This window comes from Oncorhynchus clarkii, chromosome 2 (genome assembly GCF_045791955.1).
Source record: "Oncorhynchus clarkii lewisi isolate Uvic-CL-2024 chromosome 2, UVic_Ocla_1.0, whole genome shotgun sequence".
NCBI classification, from domain to species: Eukaryota; Metazoa; Chordata; class Actinopteri; order Salmoniformes; family Salmonidae; genus Oncorhynchus; species Oncorhynchus clarkii.
In genome coordinates, this window is record NC_092148.1 from 37210050 (window position 1) to 37236769 (window position 26720).

Here is a 26720-nt window from a genome sequence, read left to right on the forward strand (position 1 = left end):
ATGCAGGCGTGGTAACTGTGAAGACAGCCAATGACTGTACACAGTACACACAGATGTGTTCCTCATAAAAAAGCCAACAAAAAAGCCGATAAGAGCCTTCAGAAAGAGCAAAGAGGACCAAGGAGGGGCTTGTGAGGCTGGAGTTATGGCGATTGATGGGCTCAGGGAGACTGGTCAAAGCTTTAATGGGAGAGAAATTAAGAGGATTCCTTCTGCGGCTCTGTCTAAAGCTCTCTTTGTCAGCTCAGAGAGATCAGGACGCTACTGGAAGAAAATACATCCACTTTATATGTCAAACCACAAATCCCATTTAATAATATCCTCCTTGAGATGACATTGAAATAGAGAGGGCTGGGTGAAAGCTTGAGGCTGGTATAGGTAATACTGTAATGAGCCCCTACCATAGGTGAAGACAAAATTAGCATGAATAAATTAGTGCTAATAAATGAGGTTGAAAAATGTGATGATGCATGGCAGTGCTACAGTATATGCTGATAAATATTTTTCTTAACTTCTCTTGGTGACAATGTGCCAGACTATTTGCTAGCTCTAGATGTACTGTTAGATGAGCGGAGAGAAACAGACAGCGCTCTGGGGATGGACTATGAGCTTGTAAAAAAATGCCATACACAACCACATATATATAGAGGCTGATATGTACTGTAGCTTCTGCCTGTATTCTTAACGTCAAACAGCTGTGTTGTGTCTATTACGTCAATTAACAGCCACCTGTAAAATATAGCTATTGTTCTGTCCTTGTTTCTAACTCTGTTTGAAAAGTTCTGTGACATTTCTCTCCTAGAACTTACCTGTGCTAATCAATGCCTGTGACACTGCTCTTGCTGACCTAAACTACACCAATCAATTACTACAAACTACAAAATAGGATATGAGGGTCAGGGTCAATTTATGAGGGTCAATTTTGGGAGGAGATGTTTAGAGGAAGATGATTGGAGGGCATCGAGCAGAGTGGGAAGCATCCTTCTCTTTCTGTACAGCACTTTGAGATATCAGCTGATGTAAGAAGGGCTATATAAATAGATTTGATTTACCTCGTATTGGGTGATGAGACCATTGGGTTCCACTGGCTCCTCCCACTTGAGGAAGATCATGTCTTCCAGGGGGGTGAAGGTCAGCGATTCAGGGGTGATGCCACCGGGAACTATTGGAAACAAGCAACATGTCACTCAATTGAAGCTGTAAAATCATGGCAAGTATCTCATAATGTCAATATCATATTCAGTGGTGAATGTCACTGAGTCCCTCTTACAACGTTAGCCTTAGAACTGAGAATTCTGCATCATGTAGGACATAAAGGACTATATTTTGTGTCAGTCAGAGAGTGTACAAGCAAAGAGAATAGGAGATGATTGATGGATATAAAACCACTGAAGTAGAGTAAACATTATCAAGTACTTACAATCAATTCAGACTGATCAGGTTCATACTATCATCATGAGGGTGAGGTTCATATTACATGATATAGAGACCTCGAAATACATTTCTTTGAGTACGGAGTCTGACATGAAAACTATTGTAGCTCTGCTGGAGTCACTTTTATTGATAACTTTGACACCTTCTGGGAACAGAAGATGCTCTTCAGGAATGATTGCGTCTATGCAAATCATCTTGGCTCCTGGACTCTGTCTACACATTTCGAGGTTGCATTGAAACAATGACTAGTAAATGATCCAAGACCAGCTCAATTAATCCCTACCATTGTGACAATGAGTCGTCACAACGCTGCATCAAATGTACATGATCTTAGGGGCATTGGCAAACACAATGTAAGTAATTTAATGTATGTACCCCTAATTGCACTGAATACATCTGTTCATCCTACAGCTATTGTAAGCAGTAATCATGAGCCTATAAACCAGAGTTACACTTTTAGTACTGTGGCGGTGTGCAATAGTAGGAAAACCTCAGCTCCAATGTAAATAACATGAGTAAGTCTACGTCTGATAAGCTTCCCAGTAAAGCATTAAAAACAATCAAGCAACCCAGAAAAGTGCTCAAATTAACCCATTTTAACATATGTAGAATAAGATACAAGGTCCATGAGGTCAATAACTTGCTTGTACACAGATGACATTCATATTCTGACTATCTCTGAAACTCATTTAGATGATACCTTTGATGATACAGTGGTAGCAATACATGGTTATAACATCTACCGAAAAGACAGAAATGCCAACGGAGGCAGTGTTGCGGTCTATATTCAGAACCACATTCCTGTAAAGCTTAGAGATGATCTAATGTTAAATACTGTTGAAGTAATATGGCTACAGGTTAATTTGCCTCACCTAAATCCCATTCTTGTGGTAAACTGCTATAGACCACCAAGTGCTAATAGTCGGTATCTGGATAAGATGTGTGAAATGCTTGATAATGTATGTGATATCAACAGATAAGTATATTTTCTGGGTGATTTAAATATTGACTTGCTATCATCAAGATGCCCACTCTGGAAAAAACTTTAATCTGTAACCAGTACCTGCAACCTGGATCAGGTTGTCAGACAGCACAGGAATTAAATCATCAACGTGTATTGATCACATTCTTACTAACGCTGCAGATGATAGCAATATCTAGGAAAACCACATTTCCAAAGTCGTGGCCTAATATAGTTTATAAGAGGTCATATAACAACTTTTGTAGTGATTCTTATGTTGATGATGTAAATAATATTTGCTGGTTTGTGGTGTGTAATGAGGAGCAACCAGACACTGCACTTGACACATTTATGAAACTACTTATTCCAGTTACTAATAAGCATGCAACCATTAATAAAATGACTGTAAAAACTGTTAAATCCCCTTGAATTGATGAGGATTTTAAAAATGGTATGGTTGAGAGAGATGAGGCAAAAGGTATGGCAATTAAGTCTGGCAGCCCAACTGATTGGCAAACGTACTGCAAATTGAGAAATCAATCGCTAAACGAAATAAAAATAAACTACACTATGAAGCAAAGATAAATGATATAAAGAATGATAGTAAAAAGCTTTGGGGCACCTTAAATGAAATTTTGGGAAAAAAGCCAAGTCGGCACAAAGCCCACTGATATTGCAAACTGCATTAATGACTTTTTCATTGGCAAGATAAGCAAATTTAGGGATGACATGCTAGCAACAAATACTGACACGACACATCCAAGTATATTGGACCAAATCATGAAATTTACGAATTCCGTAAAGTCAGTGTGGAAGAGGTGAAAAAATTATTGCCGTCTATCAACAATGGAAAATTACTGAGGATAATAGAAGACGATATTGCCACTCCTATTTGACACATCTTCAATGTAAGCCTACTAGAGAGCATGTGCCCTCAGGCCTGGAGGGAAGCTAAAGTCATTCCACTACCCAAGAATAGTAAAGCCCCCTTTACTGGCTCAAATAGTCGACCAATCAGCCTGTTACCAACCCCTTAGTAAACTTCTGGAAAAAAATTGTGTTTGACCAGATACAATGCTATTTTACAGTAAACAAATTGACAACATAATTTCAGCATGCATATAGGGAAGGACACTCAACAAGCACAGCACTTACACAAATGACTGATGATTGACTGAGAGAAATTGATGATACAATTATTGTGGGGGCTGTCTTGTTAGACTTCAGTGCAGCTTTGACATTATTGATCATAGTCTGCTGCTGGAAAACGTATGTGTTATGGCTTTACACCCTCGGCTATAATGTGGATAAATAGTGATCTGTCTAACAGAACACAAAGGGTGTTCATTAATGGAAGCCTCTCCAACATAATCCAGGTAGAATCAGGAATTCCCCAGGGCAGCTGTCTAGGCCCCTTACTTTTTTCAATCTTTACTAATGACATGCCACTGACTGAGTAAAGTCAGAGTTTCTATGTACGTGGATGACTCAACACTATACACGTCAGCTACTACAGCAACTGAAATGACTGCAACACTCAACAAAGAGCTGTAGTTAGTTTCAGAGTGGGTGGCAAGGAATAAGTTAGCCCTAAATATTTATAAAACTAAAAGCACAGTATTTGGAACAAAACACTCACTAACCCTAAACCTCAACTAAATCTTGTAATAAATAATGTGGAAATTGAGCTGTTGAGATGACTAAACTGCTTGGAGTAACACTAGATTGTAAACTGTCATGGTCAAAACATATTGATGCAGTTGTAGCTAAGATGTGGAGAAGTCTGTCTATAATAAAGCGATGCTCTGCATTCTTAACAACACTATCAACAAGGCAGGTCCTACAGGCCCTAGTTTTGTCGCACCTTGACTACTGTTCAGACGTGTGGTCAGGTGCCACAAAAAAGGACTTAGGAAAATTGCAATTGGCTCAGAAAAATATATACAAATATAATTATTGTACTATAGTGGACAGGGCATTTATATTGTTCAGTCTTATGCCTTCAAAATATCAAAATACCTCCATGAAATAGTGGTGATTAAATGCATCCTCAGCTGATGGCCAGTGATGACATTCCTTAGTATAAATGCTGAATGCTGTTAAAACTCTGTCTGGCCTGGACACCAGGGGAAGCCTGGCCTATAGACATCCCTATAAAAACAAAGCTAACTGTTTTGATAGTATCCTCTGTGCACTGTGGTTTTCTATTCCAGACCACAATCCCCATTAGTCTCTCTCCCTCTCTTTTTCTCTCATTCTCATTCGCTATCTCACACACTTTTTTCTTTCTCCCTTTGGTGTGAAAACAGTGCGTTCGTTTAGTTTCTTTTTAATGGAAAAATATATTTGATCTTCAGCCAGGCATCTGCAATGCACAGAGGCTGTTGGCTGCCTTGGCTCAAAAGGAATATATTGAGAGATATGGGGGAAAATCCTTTCTCTCTAGCTTCATTTTCATTTGAGAAATGAGATGGATCCTTTGGTATGCTGATGCAGCCTCTTGGAGATGGTCACAATGCTTTTATTCTAGTCTACTGAGACACAACCGCATGGGACAGGAGACGAACCATGATAGTTATGAATCCCTTAAATCAAACTGTAGCTACTGATGTGGACTGACCCAGTGTTATCAATCCCCACTGTATAGATAGCTAGATTTTTTTCCCATTTTTCACGGCATTAATTTTGTTAATTTGTTAACACAAATATGAATTTAGAGCAGAGATAATACCCTCTGGAGAGGGATGACTCCCTAGGTACTTTCGGTTATTTTGATCACCAAAGTGATCCCTGAACAGTCTGTCACTAAAACAGCCAAGTGTTTCTTACAGGTCTCTGGGAAGAAGGGATTGAGAAGGTAAACAGCCATGTGAGGTGGTTGGAAAGCAGCCAATTAGGGCACTCTAACACAAGACGGTTCCGATCATTCTACTTCCTATGAAAATGTGCCCTGTACGTATCAGTTCCTTTTTATGTCTCAAACATTCTCCCATGTTATTCTGGTTTCTATGAATAGGTACCCTGTATGAGCTCCTACGTACAGTATATGTCTCCAACATTCTCCCATCACTTACTGTCCTCTTCAGTCTGGAAGGTGACCTCCCGACCCTCCTTCTTGCCCTCAGGGTTGGCGAGCGCCAAACGGACCTGGATGGAGTGGTAGGCCGGCAGGTCACGCAGGGTGAAGCGTGAGGCATTGTGCTCAACCGCCAGGCACTCACGCACAGTAGTGTTGTGCCCACCGCCTCCCCCTGCGGTGGCATAGCGGTAGCACAGGGACACAGAGTAGGTGTGGCAGCGGGTCAAGTTGTAGGCCAGCGTCTCCCACTGCAGGGTCAGCTGCCTGGACTGGATCTCTGAAGCTGTGAGACTTCGCAAGGCCCGTGTGGGTTCTATTAAAGAGGGAAGGCAGGAGGAAGGGAGGGAAAGGAAGAGAGAGAAGGGAATGTTATCAACTAGGTCCAGGTCTTCTTTTGAAAAACATGTTTTCAACTCAAGAGACTAACCTGGTTAAATAAAGCTTAAATAAAAACTGTTTAAACACAGTGTAAATTACAAAATCCGCCAGTTATCTTTATTGCTAGGACATTTTGGAAAGGCTGCTTGTTTTTAGTAGTCACCCAGTTACTTCTGGTCACTGCTGGGTTTGGGGTCAACACTGTTTCTTTTGACTAAAGCAGAGAGAACTAAAGCCTCGTCTTTCTATTCCTCCCTCGGGAGAGACAGCTAGAGGGATACAGAGGTACTGAGAAGCTTCTGTGCCTTCAAGCACAAAGCCAGTCAGTGTTGCAGTAAGAGATACAGGCTACAGGGGTGAGCCAAGGCCAATCTCAGCAACACACTACCAATGGAGGCATTTGTCACAGCACATTATTGATGCCTTTTTGTCAAACAGTATTCCACATAATGTATTGGATTGCTTTGTTCTTTTAATAGGGATTCGTGACTAATGGCGGAGGAGAGTGAGAGTGACAGAGGAGATATGGAGCGGAGGGCTCAGCAGTGAGAAGAGTAAGGTTATACCAGCCAACGTCTTCATTCCTGCACTGACTATCATACTCAAAGGGATTCTTCTCTTACTGCAGCTATTTGTGCTGAGAACTAAAACAATGGCGCTAATGCATCGATAAGCGATGGGACGCTTATTAAAGGAACAAAGGCAGTAATCAAAGGAGATGGATTTGAAAGGTGCTCTCTCTAAATATGCAAGGACACATACGAGCACAAACAGGCACATGCACACACACTAACTCACCACTCAAAAGGGCATCTCTTTCTTGCGGATATTTATCTCTGTATCCCTTTCTATTCATTATATCTCTCCCTGAAGTTTATCCATTTATCCCTTCCTTTTCATTATCTTTCTCACTGAAACAGAATTTCATGATATGGCAATCTAAACTTAAGCCTCTCCACAGTCACCTATTTACTTTCCAATTTTTTATTTTTTTGCATTTCGGTCTAGAAGGAAGCATGACCACTGCATTGTTCTGGACATTAGTTTATGATAGCAGAAAAATATGTGGGCTGGGTAATCAAGTAGTGGTACATTAGACGTGGCAGGAAATGTTTGAACAATTGTTCAATTTGATTGAGGATTGTCTTTCTGGTGTAATTGATAGTCTGCACAGTCTCAAAGCTAAATAAAGAGGGGCTTTAAACTGATGAACTGAAGAAGAAAACACAGAAGAGGCCACAGTGTGCCCATTGTGGATTTTCATCAAATTTGACTTTTGTGCCAACACCCTTCCTCTTGCCCAGTCTATTTGCCTGCATGCCACGCTCGACTGTGTGCAACGCACACTCCCTGGCAGCCTTCGGAGAAGGGTTGCAGTATCCCCAACATGGCCCAGAGCGACATGCTTATTCCTCACGTTATAGTGAGAGGAAAAGAAGGGGAGAGCTTCTGGTTTATTACTCCCACTAATACTGATCCATGGGATTAACTGTGGACAGGGTTGTCCTTGGCCTGGGTTGGTGCTAAGCTGTGTAGGGAGTCTGTGGAGACTTAACCACAGGGGAGATGGGAGATGAAGGAGGAATGAAGCAAGATGCAATCACTGACAGAGAGGCCTGACATGATGGGCGAGGAAGACGAGCTGTGAAAGGCATGAGAACTCTGTAATGTTCCTAATTTTAGTTGGGCATCGGCATGAAGCCCCTCTCTCAGCAGAGAGGTTTGGTGGCAGGGGGCTCTCCAGAAGGCTCAGTGACCCAGAAGCAGGTGGAAGCCTATTAACGTGGTTTGGAAATAACTTGTCTCCTCTGTGATTTACTTGAGGGATTTAGAGCTACGATAATGCAGCCCTGCTGATTACACAGTGATGGCTCATCAAGCACACCTGGCTGGCCATCAGAGGCGGGCGGAGACCATGTTCATATTTACGGCCATTAGTTTTACAGTACTCACAGGAGGACGTCCGGGCTACACTACATAGGTCAGAGCAAGCCAGGAAGAGATGAGTTGTTCACACGGAACAGCAGAACATACCCAGTCCATGGCAACACTCTTTTTTTGGAGAGGAAATTCACTTTAGTCAGAATAACACCCAGAGGGTCCAAGCCTCCCATCTGTTCACTCTGGTAACTAGCACACTCCCATAGATACCCACTGTGACCAGACCATACATTTATTTATGCTTAGACCTAAGCAGCCCAACAAAGGTGAGGAGGATCATAATGCAATGATGAAGTGTGGGGTCAGTGTGGGATCTGGACCAGATGGTCTGGGGGACAGGGGTCAAAGGAACTCAAGGGTGTCCAGGTGGTGATTAGAGAATCATGGAGGGTGGACCTAGTAATGGACGAGGAGTATGTGAAGGTGTGTGAATCAGGGTGAGGCCACCAACAGAACAAACAAGTAGACAACAACCTAACCCGTATGTTGTGAAAACAACAACTTGGGAAATTACAGGGCAAGAGGTCAGGCTTTGATATCTGAGACAGTTATTGGGAGTTACTATCAGTATGCAAATTACCTGGAGGGAAAAAAACATGACAGAAAGGATACAATGGTGCCACTAAAATACATTTACATTAGAACAGTGTGTGCATCCTCTCACTTCACAACTATAACATTCCCTCTCTATCACTTTGAAAATATAAAAACATTTTCCTTGTGTATCTCTACTTCTACTTAATGTGTCATCAGAGAGAGGACATGGAGGCTATGGTTGGTGGAACAGGGAGGGGGGGTGTGAGAGATGGTTTGTGGTGTGAAGAGATCGCTGTGCATATTAGACTGATGACTGTAGAAGACATGGGACAAATGCCCACAGAAAATATGCATGAATTTTGTGGTTGAGTGTCCGTGCTTGTGTGTGTGTGTGTATGTGCGTGTTAGTTGTTTTCTTCCAGCACAAATTATATTTTTACAAAGACCACCTCTCAATCTCACAGAGATTTCAGTCTGGAATACAATTTTGCCACATTATCGCCACAGTCCACGGTCTGTTATTCCACAATATAATGAGCAATTACTCTGAGATTAAATAAAGTCTGAGCGTCTAGCTGTTGGGCATCTGTACTTTGAATAGAATTAAGAAATATTCTCTCTAAAATGACCAAAAGATATGAGGAGAGTTTCTGAATTTTCGGAGGAAAAATCCACAGAGGAAGCAAACGGCTTGTAGAGTGATACATTTCCCTCTATTTATCAAGACTAGAAACATACCAAGACCAAGAAAACTAGAATGATCTTACAATAAAAATTGCAAATCATTTCATAAGGTATGTGGCTTTAAAAGTATGATATGGTATGGTAAGATTTTATCAAGGATTTCCAAGTGGTTAATAACATGTATTACCAAAATATTCTGGTTTACCAAACACTGCCAACTATGAGAATGTCACATACTGTACAACCTTGTCACACCGCCCAGACCCTCACCTGCACACTTAGTCCTGCTGACGAGGGGTGGTCCAGGTGGCCCGGTGCCGCCCTCTCCGGGCCGGGTCAGCAACACACTTATGTGATACTCCGTGTCTGGGTCCAGGTGCCACAGCTTGTAGGTGACCATGTTGACCCCATGGACCTCGGACCAAGGTGATTGGCTGGCCCGGTACTCAATCTCCTTCCTGATAATAGGGCCATCTCCCAGGATGGAGTTGGTGTTGAGCTGGATGATCAGATATGTGGAGCCCGCTCTCAGCAGCTGTGGGGGCGCGATAGGGGAGGGGGGAACTGTGGGAAGAAGACAGGATTGGAGGCTGTGAGTTTATTTAAATGTTATTATTGCTTCTATACACTGTAGCTGTATATCTTCCATCCATTATGTGACATTTGAGGACTATGTTGGTCGGAAGGGGTTCAACTGCATTCCACTGTACTTAAAAGTATTATATACTATTGCTAATCAGTCTTATTACAACATGCTTATCAGCTTTATTCATCCTTTTACTCTAAATAGGAGGCCTTTTACTTTAAATAGGCCTCCTTTTAGTACATCCATAACCTATTTTTTTTATTTTTTATTATTTTTTATTATTTTTTATTTCACCTTTACTTAACAAGGTAGGCCAGTTGAGAACAAGTTCTCATTTACAACTGCGACCTGGCCAAGATAAAGCAAAGCAGTGCGACACAAACAACAACAGAGTTACACACGGAATAAACAAACGTACAGTCAATAACACAATAAAAAAAATCTATATACAGTGTGTGCAAATGAAGTAAGACGAGGGAGGTAGTAAGGCAATAAATAGGCCATAGTGGCTAAGTAATTATAATTTAGCAAATAAACACTGGAGTGATAGATGTGCAGAAGGTGAATGTGCAAGTAGAGATACTGGGGTACAAAGGAGCAAAAAATAAATAACAATATGGGGATGAGGTAGTTGGATGGGCTATTTACAGATGGGCTATGTACAGGTGCAATGTTCTGTGAGCTGCTCTGACAGCTGATGCTTAAAGTTAGTGAGGGAGATATGAGTCTCCAGCTTCAGTTATTTTTGCAATTCGTTCCAGTCATTGGCAGCAGAAAACAGGTAGAAAAGGTGGCCAAAGAAGGAATTGGCTTTTGGGGTGACCAGTGAAATATACCTGCTGGAGCGCGTGCTGCTATGGTGACCAGTGAGCTGAGATACCTTTACCTAGCAAAGACTTGTAGATGACCTGGTGCCAGTGGGTTTGGAGATGAATATGAAGCGAGGGCCAGCCAACGAGAGCATACAGGTCGCAGTGGTGGGTAGTATATGGGGCTTCGGTGACAAAGCGGATGGCACCGTGATAGACTGCATCCAAATTGCTGAGTAGAGTGTTGGAGGCTATTTTGTAAATGACATCGTCGAAGTCAAGGATAGGCAGGATTGTCAGTTTTACGTGTGTATGTTTGGCAGCATGACTGAAGGATGCTTTGTTGCGAAATAGGAAGCCCATTCTAGATTTAATTTTGGATTGGAGATGCTTAATGTGAGTCTGGAAGAAGAGTTTACAGTCTAACCAGACACCTAGGTATTTGTAGTTGTCCATATATTCTAAGTCAGAACTGCCCAGAGTAGCGATGCTGGACAGGCGTGCAGGGGCAGGCAGCGATCGGTTGAAGACCATGCATTTAGTTTTACTTGCATTTAAGAGCAATTGGAGGCCACGGAAGGAGAGATGTATGGCATTTAAGCTAGTGGGGAGGTTAGTTAAAACAGTGTCCAAAGAAGAGCCAGAAGTATACAGAATGGTGTCGTCTGCGTAGAGGTGGATCAGAGTATCACCAGCAGCAAGAGTGACATCATTGATGTATACAGAGAAAAGAGTCGGCCCGAGAATTTAACCCTGTGGCACCATGAATTGCCAGAGGTCCGGAAAACAGGCCCTCCGATTTGACACACTGAACTCTGTGGGAGAAGAAGTTGGTGAACCAGGCGAGGCAGTCATTTGAGAAACCAAGGCTGTTGACTCTGCCGATAAGAATGTGGTGATTGACAGAGTTGAAAGCATTGGCCAGGTCGATGAATACGGCTGTACAGTATTGTCTTTTATCAATGCCGGTTATGATATCGTTTAGGACCATGAACATGGCTGATGTGCACCCATGACCAGCGGTGGGATTCGAAATGGTCGATGATCTGTTTGTTAACTTAGCTTTTGAAGACCTTAGAAATGCAGGGTAAGATAGAAATAGATCTGTAACAGCTTGGGTCTAGAGTGTCTCCCCCCCCTTTGAAGAGGGGGATGACCGCGGCAGCTTTCCAATCTTTGGGGATCTCAGACGACACGAAAGAGAGGTTGAACAGGCTAGTAATAGGGGTTACAATTGCGGCGGATAATTTTAGAAAGAGCGGGTCCAGATTGTCTAGCCCAGCTCATTTGTAGGAGTCCAGATTTTGCAACTCTTTCAGAACATTAGCAATCTTGATTTGGGTGAAGGAGAAATGGGGGAGGCTTGGGCAAGTTGCTGTAGGGGGTGCAGGGCTGTTGACCGGGGTAGGGGTAGCCAGGCCAAAAGTTCTTATTGAAAATCTCAATTATCATGTATTTATCGGTGGTGACAGTGTTTCCTAGCCTCAGTGCAGTGGGCAGCTGGGAGGAGGTGCTCTTATTCTCCATGGACTTTACAGTGTTTTGGAGTGTGAGCTACAGGATGCAAATTTCTGCTTTTAAAAGCTAGCCTTTGCTTTCCTAACTACCTGTGTATATTGGTTCCTAACTTCCCTGAAAAGTTGCATATCGCGGGGACTATTCGGTGCTAATGCAGTACGCCACAAGATGTTTTTGTGCTGGTCAAGGGCAGTCAGGCCTGGAGTGAACCAAGGGATATTTCTGTTCCTGGTTCTAATTTTTTTTAATAGGGCATGCTTATTTAAGATGGTGAGGGAAGCACAATTTAAAGAATAATCAGGAATCCTCTACTGACGGAATGAGGTCAATATCCTTCCAGGATACCCAGGCCAGGTCGATTAGAAAGGCCTGCTCACTGATGTGTTTTAGGGAGCGTTTGACAGTGATGAGGGGTGGTCGTTTGACCGCAGACCCATTACGGACGCAGGCAATGAGGCAGTGATCGCTGAGTTCCTGTTTGAAGACAGCAGAGGTGTATTTGGAGGGCAGGTTGGTCAGGATGATATCTATGAGTGTGCCCATTTTTATGGATTTGGGGTTGTACCTGGTAGGTTCATTGATCATTTGTATGAGATTTAGGGCATCTAGCTTAGATTGTAGGATGGCTAGGGTGTTAAGCATGTCCCAGTTTAGGTCACCTAACAGTACGATCTCTGAAGATAGATCTGGGGCAATCAATTCACATATGGTGTCCAGGGCACAGCTGGTCTATAACAAGCGGCGAAAGACTTGTTTCTGGAAAGGTGGATTTTTAGAAGTAGAAGCTTGAATTGTTTGGGCACAGACCTGGGTAGAATGATATAACTCTGCAGGCTATCTTTGCAGTAGACCCCGCCACCTTTGGCAGTTCTATCTTGTTGGAAAATGTTATAGTTAGGGATGGAAATTTCAGGGTTTTTGAGGGCCTTCCTAAGCCAGGATTTAGACATGGCTAGGATATCCGGGTTGGCAGAGTGTGCTAAAGCAGTGAATAAAACAAACTTGGGGAGGATGCTTCTAAGGTTAACATGCATGAAACCAAAGCTTTTACGGTTACAGAAGTCAACAAATGAGAGCGCCTGGGGAATGGGAGTGGAGCTAGGCACTGCAGGGCCTGGATTAACCTCTACATCACCAGAGGAACAGAGGAGGAGTAGGATAAGGGTACAGCTAAAGGCTATAAGAACTGGTTGTCCAGTGCGTTCGGAACAGAGAGTAAAAGGAGCAGGTTTCTGGGCGCTGAAGAATAGAATCAAGGCATAACGTACAGACAAAGGTATGGTAGGATGTGAATACAGTCGAGGAAAATCTAGGCATTGAGTGCTGATGAGAGAGGTTTTGTCTCTAGAGACATCATTTAGACTAGGTGAGGTCACTGCATGTGTGGGAGGCGAAACAAAACGGCTAGCTAAGGCATATTGAGCAGGGCTGGAGGCTCTACAGTGAAATAAGACAATAATCACTAACCAAAACAGCAATGGACAAGGCATATTGACATAATAGAGAGGTATGCGTAGCCGAGTGATCATAGGGACCAGTGGGTAGCTAGGCGAGCTGGAGACACAGCAATTCAGACAGCTAGCGGGCTGGGGATAGCAGGCTAGCAGAAGGGCCTTAGGGGGACGTCGCGATGGAAGAGTCTGTTGTAGCCCCCTCGGACGGTTACGCAGTAGTCTGTCCCTAACCAGTCGTGTTGGATCGGTTTGAGCCCCCCAGGTCTGAACATTTTTAGCAGATCAAGGGTTCAAACAGCTGATTGGACACACCTAGTAATAGCACATTATCTAGTCATACATGAACATAACAGATAACCGCGAGTGAACAGCTCACGGTTATCTGAACAGCTCACATATGGTCTGAGGAATGTGTATGATCTCAGAATACAAGCTCTCGTAATTGAGCGATGTGTGCCTCCACTGGCACCGTAAATAATGCAAGCGCTTCACAGAGGAAGTCACCAAGATGAAAGAAGAGACCCAACATTATTTTGAGGACAAGTTGCCAAAGCAGAAATCATTTCAGAGGCCACCGTCCAAATGACACTTACAGCAGACTCTCAGAGCCACTGAGCAATTATACAGTAAGTCGACTGTGTTAGGGGAAGATGTGAATGAAGAAAAACAAGAAGAGCTAGAGAATGATCAGAGTTAGATATGTGGCTGTGACCAATCCCTGATTCCTGCAGAGGCGAAGGTATCTATTAAGACCAAATGCGGCTCCAACAGAGATGGCCGCCTCGCTTCGCATTCCTAGGAAACTATGCAGTATTTAGTTTTTTTACGTGCTATTTATTACATTGGTACCCCAGGTAATCTTAGGTTTTATTCCATACAGTCGAGAGGAACTACTGGATATAAGAGCAACGTCAACTCACCATCATTACGACCAGGAATATGACTTTCCCGAAGAGGATCGTGTGTTTTGCCCACCACCCGGGACAATGGATCGGATCCCAGCCGGCGATCCAATACAACAATGCCGTAAAAGGGACAGATGAGCATTCATTGAAGCTGGGCATTTTAACAAGGCTAATCTGAAAACAAGACTCCCTAAATTCTATCAGCATATCGATTGTGCTACCAGGGCTGGAAAAACCCTGGATCATTGTTATTCTAACTTCCGCGACGCATATAAGTCCCTCCCCCACCCTCCTTTCGGAAAAGCTGACCACGACTCCATTTTGTTGCTTCCAGCCTATAGACAGTAACTAAAACAGGAAGCTCCCGCTCTCAGGTCTGTTCAACGCTGGTCCGACCAATCTGATTCCACACTTCAAGATTGCTTCGTTCACATGGACTGGGACATGTTCCGCATTGCGTTAAACAACAACATTGACGAATACGCTGATTCGTTGAGCGAGTTCATTAGCAAATGCATTGGCGATGTCGTACCCATAGCAACTATTAAAACATTCCCAAACCAGAAACCGTGGATTGATGGCAGCATTCGTGCGAAACTAAAAACGCGAACCACTGCTTTAAACCAGGGAAAGGTGACAGGCAATAATGACCGAATACAAACAGTGTAGCTATTCCCTCTGCAAGGCAATCAAACAAGCTAAGCGTCAGTATAGAGACAAAGTAGAGTCGCAATTCAACGACTCAGACACAAGAGGTATGTGGCAGGGTCTACAGTCAATCACAGATTACAAAAAGAAAACCAGCCCCGTCGCGGACCAGGATGTCTTGCTCCCAGACAGACTGAACAACAACTTTGCTCGCTTTGAGGACAATACAGTGCCACTGACACGGCCCGCTACCAAAACCTGCGGACTCTCCTTCACTGCAGCCGACGTCAGTAAAACATTTAAATGTGTTAACCCTTACAGGGCTGCAGGCCCAGACGGCATCCCCAGCCACGTCCTCAGAGCATGCGCAGACCAGCAACTGGTGTGTTTACGGACATATTAAATCAAACCTTATCAAACCTCAAACCTTATCCCAGTCACACATGCTTCAAGAGGGTCACCATTGTTCCTGTTCCCAAGAAAGCAAAGGTAAATGAGCAAAACGACCTCCGCCCCGTAGCACTCACTTCTGTCATCATGAAGTGCTTTGAGAGACTAGTCAAGGACCATATCATCTCCACCCTACCTGACACCCTAGACCCACTCCAATTTTCTTACCGCCCCAATAGGTCCACGGATGGCACAATTGCAACCACACTGCACACGGCCCTAACCCATCTGGACAAGAGGAATACCTATGTGAGAATGCTGTTCATCGACTACAGCTCAGCATTTAACACCATAGTACCCTCCAAACTCGTCATTAAGCTAAAGACCCTGGGTCTTCGACCCTGCCCTGTGCAACTGGGTCCTGGACTTCCTGACGGGCCGCCCCCAGGTGGTGAGGGTAGGCAACAACATCCTCACCCCGCTGATCCTCAACACTGGAGCCCCACAAGGGTGCGTTCTGAGCCCTCTCCTGTTCTCCCTGTTCACCCACGACTGCGTGGCCATGCACGCCTCCAACTCAATCATCAAGTTTGCAGACGACACTACAGTGGTAGGCTTGATTACCAACAACGACGAGACTGCCTACAGGGAGGAGGTGAGGGCCCTCGGAGTGTGGTGTCAGGAAAATAACCTCACACTCAACGTCAACAAAACAAAGGAGATTATCGTGGACTTCAGGAAACAGCAGAAGGAGCACCCCCCTATCCACATCCATGGGACAGTAGTGGAGAGGGTAGAATGTTTAAAGTTCCTCGGCGTACACTTCATGGACAAACTGAATTGGTCCACCCACACAGACAGCGTGGTGAAGAAGGCGCAGCCAAAAGCACTCACAAACTTCCACAGATGCACAATCGAGAGCATCCTGTCAGGCTGTATCACCGCCTGGTACGGCATCTGCCCCGCCCACAACCGTAAGGCTCTCCAGAGGGCAGTGAGGTCTGCACAACGCATCACCGGGGGCAAACTACCTGCCCTCCAGGATACCTACACCACCCGATATCACAGGAAGGCCATAAAGATCACCAAGGACAACAACCACCCGAGCCACTGTCTGTTCACCCCGCTATCATCCAGAAGGCGAAGTCAGTACAGGTGCATCAAAGCAGGGACCGAGAGACTGAAAAACAGCTTCTATCTCAAGGCCATCAGACTGATAAACCTGTTGCGACGAGCAATCCCATATCCGGGAGCGTAATTATAGCCTCAAGCTCATTACCATAACGCAACGTTAACTATTCATGAAAATCGCAAATGAAATGAAATAAATATATTGGCTCTCAAGCTTAGCCTTTTGTTAACAACACTGTCATCTCAGATTTTCAAAATATGCTTTTCAACCATAGCAAAACAAGCATTTGTGTAAGAGTATTGATAGCTAGCATAGCATTAAGCCTAGCATTCAGCACGCAACATTTTCACAAAAACAAGAAAAGCATTCAAATAAAATAATTTACCTTTGAAGAACTTCGGATGTTTTCAATGAGGAGACTCTCAGTTAAATAGCAAATGTTCAGTTTTTCCAAAAATATTATTTGTGTAGGAGAAATCGCTCCGTTTTGTTCATTACGTTTGGCTAAGAAAAAAAAACGAAAATCCAGTCATTATAACGCCAAACTTTTTTCCAAATTAACTCCATAATATCGCCAGAAACATGGCAAACGTTGTTTAGAATCAATCCTCAAGGTGTTTTTCACATATCTATTCGATGATATATCCCTCGTGGAAGTTTGGTTTCTCCTCTGAACGACGTGGAAAAATGCCTGCACCTGGAGATTACGCACCAATTTCGACGGAGGACACCAGGCGGACGGACACCTGGTACATGTAGTCTCTTATGGTCAATTTTCCAATGATATGCCTACAAATACATCACAATGCTGCAAACACCTTGGGGAAACGACAGAAAGTGTAGGCTCATTCATTGCGCATTCACAGCCATATAAGGAGACATTGGAACATGGCGCCTCCAAAATCTGGGGCACTTCCTGTTTGTAATTTCATCTTGGTTTCGCCTGTAGCATCAGTTCTGTGGCACTCACAGATAATATCTATTGCAGATTTGGAAACGTCAGAGTGTTTTCTTTCCAAAGCTGTCAATTATATGCATAGTCGAGCATCTTTTCGTGACAAAATATCTTGTTTAAAACAGGAACGTTTTTCATCCAAAAATGAAATACTGCCCTTAGAGTTCCACTAACATTGAGTGGCTGCTGCCATACATGTAAAAAACAATATCACGAGCCACGTTAAACAATGCCACTTAATATAATGTTTACATACCCTACATTACTCACCTCATCTGTACAGTGGGGCAAAAAAGTATTTAGTCAGCCACCAATTGTGCAAGTTCTCCCACTTAAAAAGATGAGAGAGCCCTGTCATTTTCATCATAGGTACACTTCAACTATGACAGACAAAATGAGAAAAAAAATCCATAAAATCACATTTTAGGATTTTTTATGAATTTTTTTGCAAATTATGGTGGAAAATAAGTATTTGGTCACCTACAAACAAACAAGATTTCTGGCTCTCACAGACCTGTAACTTCTTCTTTAAGAGGCTCCTCTGTCCTCCACTCATTACCTGTATTAATGGCACCTGTTTTGAACTTGTTATTAGTATAAAAGACACCTGTCCACAACCTCAAACAGTCACACTCCAAACTCCACTATGGCCAAGACCATAGGAGGACACCAGAAACAAAATTGTAGACCTGCACCAGGCTGGGAAGACTGAATCTGCAATAGGTAAGCAGCTTGGTTTGAAGAAATCAACTGTGGGAGCAATTATTAGGAAATGGAAGACATACAAGACCACTGATAATCTCCCTCGATCTGGGGCTCCATGCAGATCTCACCCCGTCGGGTCAAAATGATCACAAGAACGGTGAGCAAAAATCCCAGAACCACACGGGGGGACCTAGTGAATGACCTGCAGAGAGCTGGGACCAAAGTAACAAAGCCTACCATCAGTAACACACTACGCCGCCAGGGACTCAAATCTTGCAGTGCCAGACGTGTCCCCCTGCTTAAGCCAGTACATGTCCAGGCCCGTCTGAAGTTTGCTAGAGAGCATTTGGATGATCCAGAAGAAGCTTGGGAGAATGTCATATGATCAGATGAAACCAAAATATAACTTTTTGGTAAAAACTCAACTTGTCGTGTTTGGAGGACAAAGAATGCTGAGTTGCATCCAAAGAACACCATACCTACTGTGAAGCATGGGGGTGGAAACATCATGCTTTGGGGCTGTTTTTCTTTAAAGGGACCAGGACGACTGATCCGTGTGAAGGAAAGAACGAATGCGACCATGTATCGTGAGATTTTGAGTGAAAACCTCCTTCCATCAGCAAGGGCATTGAAGATGAAACGTGGCTGTGTCTTTCAGCATGACAATGATCCCAAACACACCGCCCGGGCAACGAAGGAGTGCCTTCGTAAGAAGCATTTCAAGGTCCTGGAGTGGCCTAGCCAGTCTCCAGATCTCAACCCCATAGAAAATCTTTGGAGGGAGTTGAAAGTCTGTGTTGCCCAGCAACAGCCCCAAAACATCACTGCTCTAGAGGAGATCTGCATGGAGGAATGGGCCAAAATACCAGAAACAGTGTGTGAAAATCTTGTGAAAACTTACAGAAAACGTTTGACCTCTGTCATTGCCAACAAAGGGTATATAACAAAGTATTGAGATAAACTTTTGTTATTGACCAAATACTTATTTTCCATCATAATTTGCAAATAAATTCATAAAAAAATCCTACAATGTGATTTTCTGGATTTTTTTTTCTCATTTTGTCTGTCATAGTTGAAGTGTACCTATGATGAAAATTACAGGCCTCTCTCATCTTTTTAAGTGGGAAAACTTGCACAATTGGTAGCTGACTAAATACTTTTTTGCCCCGCTGCATATACTGTACTCAATACCATCTACTGCATCTGCCGTTCTGTACCATCACTCATTCATATATCTTTATGTACATATTCTTCATCCCTTTACACTTGTGTGTATTAGGTAGCTGTTGTGAAATTGTTAGGTTAGATTACTCGTTGGTTATTACTGCATTGTCGGAATTAGAAGGACAAGCATTTCGCTTACAGGCCTCTCTCATCTTTTTAAGTGGGAAAACTTGCACAATTGGTAGCTGACTAAATACTTTTTTGCCCCGCTGTATATACTGTACTCAATACCATCTACTGCATCTTGCTTATGCCGTTCTGTACCATCACTCATTCATATATCTTTATGTACATATTCTTCATCCCTTTACACTTGTGTGTATTAGGTAGCTGTTGTGAAATTGTTAGGTTAGATTACTCGTTGGTTATTACTGCATTGTCGGAACTAGAAGGACAAGCATTTCGCTACACTCGCATTAACATCTAACCATGTGTATGTGACAAATACAATTTGATTTGATTTGACTGTCCTCTCAGAGGGCTCTCATGTCTATTCCTGCCTCATCCCATGGATGCTTCCACAGAGCATGTACACAATGCAGGCAATTATGCAAGCCTCACAAGCCTCTGGAAGCACAGGGAGACAGGCTATATATTTATGTAATATATATATCATCTCACATCAACAATACTCTCTTACTGTACTTTCCCAAGGATTATATAACTAGCAATATTCATTACTGTTGCATTTCATGCTAGTGAGGGCCGAGAATACACTCTCACATAGGTACATGGTTGCACAGGCCATCAGTGTCTTAACAGCGAGATTTTCCAAGGCAGAATACTCTTGAGTGCAGCCAAATCCAGAAATCTGGCAGTGGCTTCTGATTAGATTCAATCTTTGCAGAACGGCTTGTTGCAATTTCGATGAAGCTCTCTTGTTCAGATATCGGTAAGTGGACCAGAAGCAGGGCATGAAAGGGATAACGAATCCAGTTGTTTGTGTGGTCTGTTTCAGGAAAGTACCTGCGTAACTCACTCAGGTGCTTCACTATCTCACAGTTGACATTGTCCGTAAGCTTGAGTTAATTTGCACACAAAAAATAATACAATGATGGAAAGACCTATGCGTTGTCCTTGTTAATGTAGACAGAAAAGAGCTCCAACTTAATCATTTTGTTCCGCACATTGAATCCTAGATTCAGATCATTCAGGCGAGAAAAAACATGACCCAGTCGTGTGCGAAACTCGTCATCATGCAAACGGTGAGACAAGCGAAAATGGTCAGTAAAGAAAACTTTAAGCTCGTCTCTCATTTTAAAAAAAATGTCAATAACTTGTCTCTTGATAACCAGCGCACTTCTGTATGTTGTAAAATTGTTACATGGTCGCTGCCCACATCATTGCATAGTGCAGAAAATACAGCCCTGCACAACCTGTAATTTAAATTGATTTTTATTTGGAATTCATGTAATTGCCATACACAAAATAGTCCAAATTGGTGAAATTAAGAAAAAAAATATTGACTCAAAAATTTTAAAATAAAAAGATAATGGTGTATTCACCTCCTTTGCTATGAAGCCCCTAAATAAGATCTGCTGCAACCAATTACCTTCAGAAGTCACATAATTTTTTAAATAAAGTCCACCTGTGTTCAATCTAAGTGTCACATGATCTGTCACATGATCTCAGTATACATACACCTGTTCTGAAAGGTCCCAGAGTCTGCAACACCACTAAGCAAGAGGCACCACCAAGCAAGCGGCACCACCAAGCAAGCGGCACCACCAAGTAAGCGGCACCATGAAGACCAAGGAGCTCTCCAAACAGGTCAGGGACAAAGTTGTGAAGTACAGATCAGGGTTGGGTTATAAAAAAAAATATCAGAAACTTTGAACATCCCACAGAGCACCATTAAATCCATCATTAATCAGAGAGGCAACAAAGAGACCAAAGATAACCCTGAAGGAGCTGCAAAGCAACACAGGGGAGATTGGAGTATCTGTCCATGGGACCACTTTAAGCCGTACACTCGACAAAGCTGGGCTTTACAGATGAGTGGTCAGAAAAAAGTCATTGCTTAAAGTGTTCGCCAAAAGGCATGTGGGAGACTCCCCAAACATATGGAAGAAGGTACTCTGGTCAGATGAGACTAAAATTGAGCTTTATGGCAATCAAGATAAACGTTATGTCTGGCGCAAAACCAACACTTTTCATCACCCTGGAAATACAGTACATCCCCAAAGTGAAGCATGGTGGTGGCAGCATCATGCTGTTGGGATGTTTTTCTTCAGCAGGGACTGGGAAACTGGTCAGAATTGAAGGAATGATGGATGGTGCTAAATACAGGGAAATTCTTGAGGGAAACCTGTTTTAGTCTTCCAGAGAATTGAGACTGGGACGGCGATTCACCTTCCAGCAGGACAATGACCCTAAGCATACTGCTAAAGCAACATAAACATCTATATGTTTATGGGGAAACATGTAAATGTCTTGGAATGGCTTAGTCAAAGCCCAGACCTCCATCCAATTGAGAATCTGTGGTACGACTTAAAGGCTGCCGTACACCAGCGGAACCCATCCAACTTGAACTGGAGAAGTTTTGCCTTGAAGAATGGGCAAAACTCCCAGTGGCTAGATGTGCAAAGCTTAGAGACATACCCCAAGAGACTTGCAGCTGCAATTGCTGTTAAAAGATGGCTCTACAAAGTATTGACTTTGGGGAGAGGGTGGGGGGGAGGTGGAGGGTGAAAAGTTATGCATGCTCAAGTTTTCTGTCTCATTTCTTGCTTGTTTGATAATAAAAAATATTTTGAATCTTCAAAGTGGTAGGCATGTTGTGTAAATCAAATGATACAAACCAGCCAAAAACATCAATTTTAATTCCAGGTTGTAAAGGCCCCAAAATAGGAAAAATGCCAAGGGTGGTGAATACTTTCGCAAGCCACTGTACACGTGAGTTCAGGGGCCTTGTTTTAACAAAGTTAACCATTTTCACTGTCGTGTCCAAAATGTCTTTCAAGCTGTCAGGCATTCCCTTGGCAGCAAGAGCCTCTCGGTGGATGCTGCAGTGTACCCAAACTCCATCGGGAGCAACTGCTTGCACGCGCGGTACAACTCCACTATGTCTCCCTGTCATGGCTTTTGCGCCAAGGGCAGTACATATACCAGCACATCTTTAGCACCAAAATCTATTTGATGTCACAAAGCTGTCAAGTACTGGTCTTCCTTAATTGACCCCCCATAAATGTAACGGACATATACCAGGAGTTGTGCCAGGTCCACCACGTCTGTTGACTCATCCAGCTGTAACGCATAGTATTCACTGGCTTGTTTGTGAAGCAGTAATTATTTCAAAACATCTCCTGACATGTCACTGATGCATCGTGAAAAAGTGTTGTTTGATGAAGGCATTGTCTGTTTCGTTCTTTTGGCCCCAAGCATTGTCCCAGCCATATCCGCGGCAGCAGGAAGAATAAAGTCCTCCACAATAATATGGGGTTTGCCTGTCCTAGCCACTAGGTAGCTCACCATATAAGATGCTTCTAGCCCTTTTTTATGAATGGTATCTGTTGCTTTTATACATGTCTTACTACTCGAAAATCTTAATTCTCGCTCAAAAAACTTCCGTGGCACATTTTTCAAATTGGCATGTTTTGTTTCTAAATGGCTGTGTAAGAGTGAAGGCTTCATTGAGTTGTGAGATAGTATTTTTGCACATATAACACACTGTGGATGAGGAAATGCAGTACTCCCAATATAAGTGAACCCCAAATCAATGTAGTTCTTATATTTGCGCCTCTTCGATGGTCCAACATCCCTGTCTGTTGTTCGGTGCTTTCCCGTGTAAGGGGGCAGTAGCTCTTCGGCTGCATCAGATTCACAACTGTCAGTGTCCATGCTAGCTGGGCAAACAACGAATGTAGAATTACTGATGCTAGCAATGGATGTGCTCGTGGAAGGAGAACAATGTGTCATCGACAGGTGCAGGAGTAGTACTGCTGGTAGTAGCAGTACTTCAAGTAGAGCTGGTGTGTGTCTCTACCAGCTCTACTTACTTTTTTCTACCAGCGGGCCTTACTTTTTTATCCAATTTCAAGCAAACGGAATGAGCAGCAGCTACGTTTGGCTACATACGTAAATTGAATTCCTGTGATGGAGTAACGGTTGATGTGATTTGATGTTAATTATTTGACTAGGCCACCTGTATTTGACATTGTGTTGTTATTTAACTAGATTTAATTTTAGTTTTGGCAGTGAATCGAGGCTACCCCCGATGGCATTGCGCATTCCGCTGTTTGGGAATACCTGGTGATAATATCATGATAATATCAAACAAGCACTTCCATGTGTTGATTAAATTATGCCACAGCTGACAAGTGTGTTTGACGTGTAAATTGATTAATGTTAATTTTACTGCTTTTGCTAACACAAAGTAACATGACTAAATCAGTTTTATTCAGTTCACCCTTGGTTCATAGATCTACAGTACAGCATATTGAGAGATCCTAGCCTCGTCCCACTGACTGACGGCGGGCGCATTTACCTTTGACGATGAGTTCAGCGAAGTTGGAGACCCCAGAGCCCCTGGAGGACTGAGTGACACATCGGTACAGGTCCTGGTTGTTGCACTGCACACTGTCCATCTGTAATGACGCCACAAAGCGCCGGTGACTCAGGTGCTTGACCAAGGCTGTAGATGTCACGTCCCCACTGTGCCTCTGGAGAGAGAAAACAGGATGGGTCAAATATAAACAGGCACACAAAAACACATGCCGACAACCATCTGTGGAGATCAGTGGACAAAGGGCTGGAAAATGGGCCGCACCAAAAGAACGCATGGTTGCCAAGAAAGCAGTTCGTTTTCCTAGATTCGTAAAATGTGTGTGCAGCATTTGTGTGTTGGAGTCACTTTTAATTATTAATTGATCTACCGTTTCTATGATAGGCCACTGTAATCTATGGTACCATTCTGCTCATCTGATGAAGGTGCACATGTATCAGATTCAAACTTTGAAGACTGAGATCGAGTCATTGAAGACAGACCAGTAGAAAGAGAAACATCATCTGAGGGCAGAGATATGGGTGACAGCTAATGCATTGGTCCAGAGCCAGATGACATTGGCGGAGAGTTGAGAAATGACGCGTTGAATAGAGCGAGGAATGAGATCTCACAATCCAAGTCACAGTCCATGCCAGGGACACCTGTGAGCTCTGGAATGAGATCTCACAATCCAAGTCACAGTCCATGCCAGGGACACCTGTGAGCTCTGGAACTCCACCACCTCTGAGACAAGCATGGAGAAACTAAAATGTTCAATTATATTCCATGATATTCTTAAAATATATGTGTTGGCTGAATATCAGCAGGTGATGTCTGCTAAATAATCAAGTTGATTGCACAGTCATAAAGCCTCGGCACCTACATAAATCTCTGTGTGGGCGACCTCATGCAACCGCAAAATGTTGGATAAAGCATACACTGTACAGTATTGTATTTCTTCATCAGCATCTATATGATTTTGTTAATAAAATTATGATAAAAAATTATAAAAAAAATACTCTTTCAAAATGCAGATGTTTATGTATCCATAATGAATTACTATGGGAATTACTGAATTACAGAAATATTGGAACTAAGTTGACTAATGCAGGTAAACAAATTGTTGCTTACTGGAAAATACTCTTTCAAACACACAATGTCACATTGTTCAGCACCATTATGGCTATTAGCAGGTAGCTGGACAATAGACTTGCCTAGAAGGAGGGTAGGGGGAGAGTTATATCGTCAAATGTATTTCTTAGTTAGGTTGACTGTATCAAAACCGGCCGTGATCGGTTGCAATTTCAGTTTAATCCACCAGAAAAAACAAAAACAAATAATACAACAAAAATTATTATTATTATGTATCACTTCCGACCGTGATTGGGAGTCCCATAGGGCGGCACACAATTGGCCCAGCGTTTCTCTCCCTCTAAAAACAGAAATAAATATTTTGGCCTTTACAAATATTATTTTGGCCTTTATTCAGATTACAATTGCTCACTTTGTTTTTTTTTTTTAAACAAAATAACCTCCAAAATATTGGTATATATTATCAAGTAGATGGCACAGTCATATAGCCCGGCACCTACATAAAGCTGAGGGACTCACTCATTCATGGCTTTGGATCCTAATAAATAAGGACCAACATTCTTTCTGATCGTCTTTAATAAAGAATTGTTTTGGTTATCCTGACCTGGACACCATTTACAGTATTATAATAGCCCTCCTGATTGGCGCAGCGATCTAAGATGCTGCATAACAGTGCAAAATGAGATGCTACAGATGCAGGTTCACTACCCATGTCGGCTGCCACTGGGAGACCCATATGTAATTATTGGTGGTCACATCATTGAAATAAATATTTTTCAATATACTGTAGGCCTACCGTAGGCGACATGAGTCTCACTAGTGTTGAGTAATGTGTTGTTAAAAGTGGTTTAGGTCTTATTTATTTAAAGAGCATATTGAAGTTAGAAGCAGTTGCCTACAACTATTTTAGCACCATTTCGCACTGCTCTGAGACAAGCATGGGGACTGGTCTTGATAAGTCAATGAGAATTTTATCTTCACTGAATCTCCATTTGGGTGTTGGCTTGACTACAATTATACAATTAGGGTGAATAATGTTATGCTGTTAGTGTAACCTTTATTTAACTAGCCAAGTCAGTTACAACTTCTTATTTATCTACAGCCTACTCCTTCCTCCCAATCAGGGAAACAAACCCCAGTCTCCCACGTGTCCGTATGACACGGGGATAATTTAGCTAAATAGCCCAGTACTGGTATAGAAACACCATAATATTAATCAAATTAATTAAGCAACATTTCTTAAAATCAGTTCCATATATGATGTTCTTACAAAAAAAGGTTTTAAACTCTTGAGTACAGTCACTATTGAAGGCTACCAAATGTTTCTCAAATATCCCCGCTGGTGGTCAAACTAGCACAAACTAGATTTAATAGTTATTATGGCTGACACTTAAATAACCTGCCATTGAATTCTGTAGCACCATGCAAGCTGTGCTGCAGTACATTGCAACTTTTAAAGGATGAACCACTATCGCTCCACAAAAAAAAACTACTTCAAGGTCTCAGAGCAAGTGATATCACCAATTGAAACACTACTAGCACACACCACTAACTAACTAGCTAGCCATTTCACACCGGTTACACTCACTGCTCTTTGACCACCTCCTTCTCCACAGCCACCCCAGCAGCTGGGCAGAGCCCAACTGAGTGATCCAATGTAACATTAATGCTTCCGTCCCTCTCCTTGCCCCAACCTGGGCTCGAACCAGGGACCCTCTGAACACATTAACCTTTCTAGCGCAGGTGTTCCGCTGAAAAGGCAGCGCACGAAATTCTAAAATATTTTTTTTAAATATGTAACTTTC

General features: G+C 42.8%; 1 protein-coding gene across 2 annotated transcripts in view; it reads right to left on the bottom strand.

Annotated features, from left to right (window-relative positions):
• The window catches only part of LOC139367656 (receptor-type tyrosine-protein phosphatase U-like), a 343935-nt gene that overhangs the window by 128420 nt on the left and 188795 nt on the right, over window positions 1–26720 (bottom strand). For both annotated transcript variants that reach the window (XM_071105929.1, XM_071105938.1), the window contains exons 6-9: window positions 23827–24001; window positions 9285–9578; window positions 5470–5787; window positions 1053–1162 (exon numbers count right to left, since the gene is read on the bottom strand). In XM_071105929.1, coding sequence (XP_070962030.1) covers window positions 1053–1162; window positions 5470–5787; window positions 9285–9578; window positions 23827–24001 — 897 coding nt within the window. The remainder of the gene's footprint in view (window positions 1–1052; window positions 1163–5469; window positions 5788–9284; window positions 9579–23826; window positions 24002–26720) is intronic.